At 43.9% G+C, this 6,000-nt stretch overlaps 1 protein-coding gene across 2 annotated transcripts in view; it reads left to right on the forward strand.

The window, feature by feature from the left end:
- Window positions 1-5,154, forward strand: part of LOC306793263 (neurexin-3b) — a gene marked incomplete at its 5' end in the record, with an annotated part of 220,624 nt that extends 215,470 nt beyond the window's left edge. The window contains one exon of one of the 2 annotated variants that reach the window (XM_079290790.1): window positions 3,023-5,154. In XM_079290790.1, coding sequence (XP_079146916.1) covers window positions 3,023-3,340 — 318 coding nt within the window. In that variant the 3' untranslated portion in view covers window positions 3,341-5,154. Of the gene's footprint in view, window positions 1-2,354 lie in introns of both variants that reach the window. The other variant, XM_079290789.1, reaches the window with a different exon arrangement.
- Window positions 5,155-6,000: the final 846 nt, after the last annotated feature.

The raw sequence follows: 6,000 nt of genomic DNA on the forward strand, positions 1-6,000 counted from the left end.
CGACCGCTTCGTGCCGCCTTTACATGGACATGGCAACTGATGTACACGTTCACCCCCATCTATGTCATTTCCTTCCTAGTATGTTCATAGGTCCCACCCCGTCTCACACTCCTCCTCCCCAACCCTTTACGTAGAGATTCTAAGATATGTACAGTCATCCATTTGTTCATTGATGAAGTTTAAAAAAGAGAGTCGTCGAATCAGGCTGTAGATATTTATGGAGAGACTTATCTATCAAAGCAAGTTATAGATATAAACTTTTCTTTTCATACAAAAATGAAATGACTGTCAAAAGAACAAAAACAAGGTTATGCTGAACAGAATGGTGAGGAATATTTTTCATGTCATGATGTGTGGATGTATGTGTTGTTGCCTCCCTGTGCCATCCTGTCTAAAGAGATAAATATATACTAATTCATGAGAAACTGCTAAAAAGAAACTAACCTAACCTGTCCAGAGGCATTCTTACACTACTTTCTTTTGTAAACATTTTTTCCTTCCTGCCAAAATCATGCGGGCAATTTGTTGATGTAAGTTGACAAAAGTGATGGTATGCTTTCTTCCTTTGAAAACTGTTTTTCTTTTTCTTTCTCTTGTTGAAGGCTTTTATGATTTTCCGAGCTGACTTTGTTTTTACCTGTTTTTTCTACCTACTTATTACTAATCCCTCTGTGGATGACTCTATCTGTGGCTTTACGTTGTGAATTTTCTTTTACAATGTTTGCCCTAACTCTGAACTCTTTTTGCAATGCCTTCATTATTATTTTGGTTTCTTCTTTTCTGTTGTGTTCTTTTCTTTATTGTTCCAAAAGGTTTGCATCTCTTTATAGTGCCCTGTTTGTGAGCCTTTGCAATGTACAAACAAGCCACTTTGGCAAGAGGATAAGCAGCTTCAATAGACATCTGAATGTTTCAAACCCTTTGTAGTCGTTGAACAACAGGTTTACCAGTAAAGCATGTGCTATCAAGTGTTCCCAACTGGAGTTATTAGAATGAGTGCATGTTTAAACACAGGTCTGTAAGTCTTGTGAATAATCAGTTCCCAGAGAGTGAAAGTGCAACGTCAATCACGTTTAGAGGGAAACTAATTTGTGATGTATCACGATCACCTTTCTAATCATAGTCCACCAAAGATGGAGGTTAACACAGGATTATCACCATGTCTGAGTCCTGTGTGAAACCAGAAGTCAATGTTGACTAATAATGATGAAATCACATGAGAAACCAGGATGTTTGAACCTAACCAGGTAGTTTTCTAACAGTTTTGTTCTGCTTTGGTTCCATTGATAACATTAATCAGATGTTTGAAACAGTAATCCAGGAGAGAATACGTTTCCCTCGATATGTAATTGAGAATGCAGGTAGTACGGGAACGTATTTCTGTAGGAGACATGGTTGGAATAATATAGTGATTTCACTCCAAAATGGAGAGCACACGCTGTTACAAGCGAGGTCCTCCCACCAAAAAGCAGCAAGCATTCAGGTGTGATTGAACTGCCCGGTGACTTTGTGCCATCGTGGTAACTGTCGGGCTCAAAAGGCAAGAGGCTCGGGCAGATAGGGGAGCCCACTTATGCTGTTCCCTTCAGTTCTTATGACCTGTGAGCGCTGACTGGCTGAGACAGTCTTCTCTTGTAGATCAGCGTGTGACCCTCTGATAGAACTAAAGGGCCCGTCAGGTTTTTAAGAGGCTCAAAGTGATGTTTTTTGGACTTTGGAGCACTTCCTGTCCAAAAACACTGCAGCTTCTCTTTTTAGTTCTCTGTCATTTCTCAGTTAGTATTTTGCTCCCGTGTGGGCCAGCAGGCCTCCCTCAGCTGCTATATGAAACTCCTTACCAACACTTTCTCATTTCAGACTCAGTGATCCTGCTTTCAGGCCCACTGGCTTGCACTTGACTTGCAAACAAATGCATTTACCGTCTGCTTCTCTTTAGACACACAGCACATCTTTTGGTGCTCAGTGCTTTGAACGGAATAAAAAGGATTTGCACTTGAAGATAAATGAAACAAGCCTCTTAAAAGCCTGAACTAGTCATTTATGTGGAGAAATGTGCAGCAATATCGGAAAAAAACGAAATGAATGTGGCTCACCCTGGTGCGTCCCTCAAAGCCTTTTGATGCAACGTAGACTTTATCTATGGCTGTTGTTTTCCTTTCAGTTTGGTCTTGTTTGGTTCTGAGTTTCATTGTTTTTGCACTGGTACAGTATTTATCCTTCTTTCTTTCCTTCAGTTCATTTCTTCCCTATGTTGAGCTTTGCTTTATACATTCTTTTGGTGTTTGGCTGCTTCTTGTTCAGCTGACTGAAGACCGCCCTCTGACTGCTGTCTGTTTCTCTCTTTCACTTTCCAGGAGGGGAGCTAGTCATCCCCGCGCTAGTCGAGGACCCCATAGACATCCCCTCTGTATCCACCCGTTCTCCCTTCATCCCCCTCCCCCCAACCCTCCGCCCTGTCCTCACCATTATTGAGACCACCAAAGAATCCTTGGCCATGGCCACTGAGGCGGGGGTACCTTGCTTGTCGGACCGAGGCGGCGATGATTGTGATGATGGTGATGGTGGTGATGATGATGATGATGATGATGATGATGGCATGGTGGTTTCGGGGTTTGGCTCTGGCGAAGCTTTCGACTCTAGCCTGCCCCCGACTGACGATGAAGATTTTTACACCACCTTCTCCCTGGTAACAGATAAGGTCTTGACCACATCGGCCTATGAAGGCGGCTACAAAGCCCTCGCGCCCAAGTGGGAGGCCAAGGACTTGAGGCCTAGCAAAGCCTCTGAGGCAGGTAGGACTACACCCACCTCGCCTCTGCCTGACCTCCGGGGCACGCCGCCGGCGGCAGTCCCCTCGGACACGCCACCCAAGCTGCCCGCCGGGAAAATGAACAACCGCGAGGTAAAACCCCCGCAGCCGGACATTGTCCTGCTGCCCCTGCCCACGTCCTTCGATCTGGACGGCACCAAGCCACGGGGCCCCTTCATCACCTCGCCCATGCTGCGCACGGTGCCTGCCGCCTTGCCCACCGTGCCTGGCGTGGTGCGGCGGGTGCCCCCGGGGGCCTCAGAGGTGATCCGAGAATCCAGCAGTACCACGGGCATGGTGGTGGGCATTGTCTCAGCCGCCGCTCTCTGCATCCTCATCCTCCTCTATGCCATGTACAAGTATAGGAACAGGGACGAGGGTTCCTACCAGGTGGACGAGACGCGCAACTACATCAGCAACTCAGCGCAAACCAACGGCGCTGTGGTGAAGGATAAGACGCCCAGCGGCAGCACCAAGGGCAGCGCCAGTAGCAAGAGACCGAAAGACAAGGACAAGGAATATTATGTATAGAAATCAAGTCATTTCCCAACACATAGAAAAATAAACTGGTTGGAACACAGTTCTAAACATTTTGACAGTACCATATTGGCAGCTGTGATTTAAAAAGGATCTCAAGACTTACTGAGTCACTGAAACATTTACAAAAGAACTGTGGCTTACGGAAGCACACTTACTATTGTAAGCATTACAGAGAGACAATGCAGTACAACTTCACCGGGACTCAATGCGGATCTTTTTCAGGAGTCCCTGCTGGAGACGTGCGGCAGTGTGAATAAGATCACTCTAACATCCACACGGCCCCACGTGACTGTCAAGAGGTGTGTGACCCTTGGAGTTCTAACCACCTTGTCCATTGTAACCCTGTAAAATACGATCGCTGTCATTTCGGCCGTTCTGAGCATGCATGTGAGGTGTCTGTGACGTGGTGCTGGCATCTGTGTAAGTGAGGGACCTCAAGAAACCATGATTGTCGGGAAAGTTGGAAGTCAAAATGATTCGCATCACAAATGGTTTCATTAAATGTAGCTTTCATGGATGTGATATGAGCTAAAGTAAATAAGTACTTGCAGCTGTCTTTTTATTTCTTTCTTTCTGTTTGTTTTTTATTCATTCATTCAGTAAGTTACGGGATTTATTTATTGGATTTAGGTCCTTTTTTTGAAGGATGATGTCCAGTCAGGGTTGACTAGGCAGTCCTCAGTGACCGCTCAGTTATGTATCTCAATATTTCTCCCTCACGTCTCAGTTATGGATCGGACTGCTACGCATGGTAACCAAATTCCAGATGGTGTTCAAGCGTGTAAGAGTGGATCCACCAGGACAATGCACAATGCATTGTTATTTCTCTCAATTCTAAATCTCCGATTAGCATTTGTTTTTTGTCCACTTTTCAATCCACTTCCTGAGATGTTGTTGCAGAATGCATTATCATAACATAACGTGTGTCCAGCTCAGATCTAACTGTCACAATCTTAAAAAAAGGAAAAGTCCAGACTGAAGACGCCCTCCAGTGTGAACAAGTGAGATTCTATCTGTTGTCACAGACAACTGTGTCAAAAACAGCAAATATGTTTACATATTTTCTTACATCATAGCCGTTGTGCTTTGCAGGTCAATATTGTACAGAAAATTCAAGTTTCTGTTCATTTCAAAAACATCATCTTCTTGTATAGACGGACCATTTGATTTGATTTTACTGCTTGAGCAACACCACAAAGAAATGATTTGTATTCCTTTGCCTGGAGATAAACAGTGATGTGCAGGAACATTTGTTCAGGCAGAGAGCAAATGTTGTTAGATTAGACGTCTAGTCTCTCTGGATGGTGTTCCTCTTCAGTCGCATGAATATTTCACCGGAAGCTGTCAATCAATTAGAAAACAACTCCCTCAGATCTCGTAGTCGGGATTCCTCCTTATTCTGAAATGAATTTCATCATGTTCTTTATTTTTTATTGGAAATTTTACCAAACAGAAGAAGAGAATAAAGACGGGTTCGGAGCGCTCCAGCTAGCACCTTACTGACTTACAGGTGTTTTTATTTTTGTTTCCTTTCTTCCGTTTCAACAACTCGTCAATGTTCTCGTACGCTCAACTTGTCTTTTTGCGTTTGTTTTTTTCTGATTATTGTGTAGCTTAATTTCATGTCTCATTTTTACGACATTCTCTTCCAGCAATATCTTGTTTTTTATGTCATTATTTATTGCTGAAGTCGGTGTGTATGTTCACTTAGATTTTTTGTGTTGGTACTTGGCTTTTTCGACCAGTTAATTATTATTGTCTTATGCTCCTTTGACTCCAAACAATTCCCAGAAATAAAAAATGTTGTTCCCAAACTCTTTGGATGTTGATGCGGGTGGGCTGTCTCTGTGGTGTGCTGTGGTGTAAAGGTGGGAGGGGACGCAGCGGCGAGCTCGAGACAGATAGCAGCTACGCTCAACACTATTCACCCAACCACAAGTTCTCATCCGTTTGCTGTCGCTTCAATGATTTCCTTTTACAGCAAAAAGTGCTATCATTTCCATTCAAATGAAGTCCAGAGCAGAGCAGCGCAACACCATCATTTACCTATCGATCATGATGCAAATTCACACAGCCATGCAACAAGAGAAAGAAGGACGGCTGGAGCAAACGGTTATTAGAGGTTCCAGAGTCTTCACAACACAGAGGAATGGATTTGGGTTCTTTAGAGTCAGGCCTTTATGAGAGTGCGCAGCCAAATGAGATTCTCCACCACCACATGGCTGATCAGGTTATGAGCTGCTCAATGGCTGCAGCACCTGCTTCCCCAGCTCGGTTTTACACTGTCCATATTTTGTGCAAATGGGCCTTCACAGAGCTGGTCATTACCCTGTAATAGCCCATTGATGTAGGATATCAGAGCGGCGTGTGTGAGCATATCTAGCTCGCACAATGACTACATATGGACTCATTCATTGTGCCAGAGGCAATGAGAACAAGACGGCCAGCAGGGATTTGGTCCATAGAGGGACTGTTCTGTTCATTCTGAGCCAGACCCACATTCAACATCAACAATCATGTTTTTGGGGGAAATTTGTTCCGTATAAGTCAACACAATAAAAAGTTAATGTGTAAGAAAACAACATTAATTTTAAGCAAGCAATGATATTAAATCCATTGTTCATCCTACTGCAGTAGTCAGAATGTGTATG

This window comes from Melanostigma gelatinosum (assembly GCF_949748355.1).
Source record: "Melanostigma gelatinosum genome assembly, chromosome: 19".
NCBI classification, from domain to species: Eukaryota; Metazoa; Chordata; class Actinopteri; order Perciformes; family Zoarcidae; genus Melanostigma; species Melanostigma gelatinosum.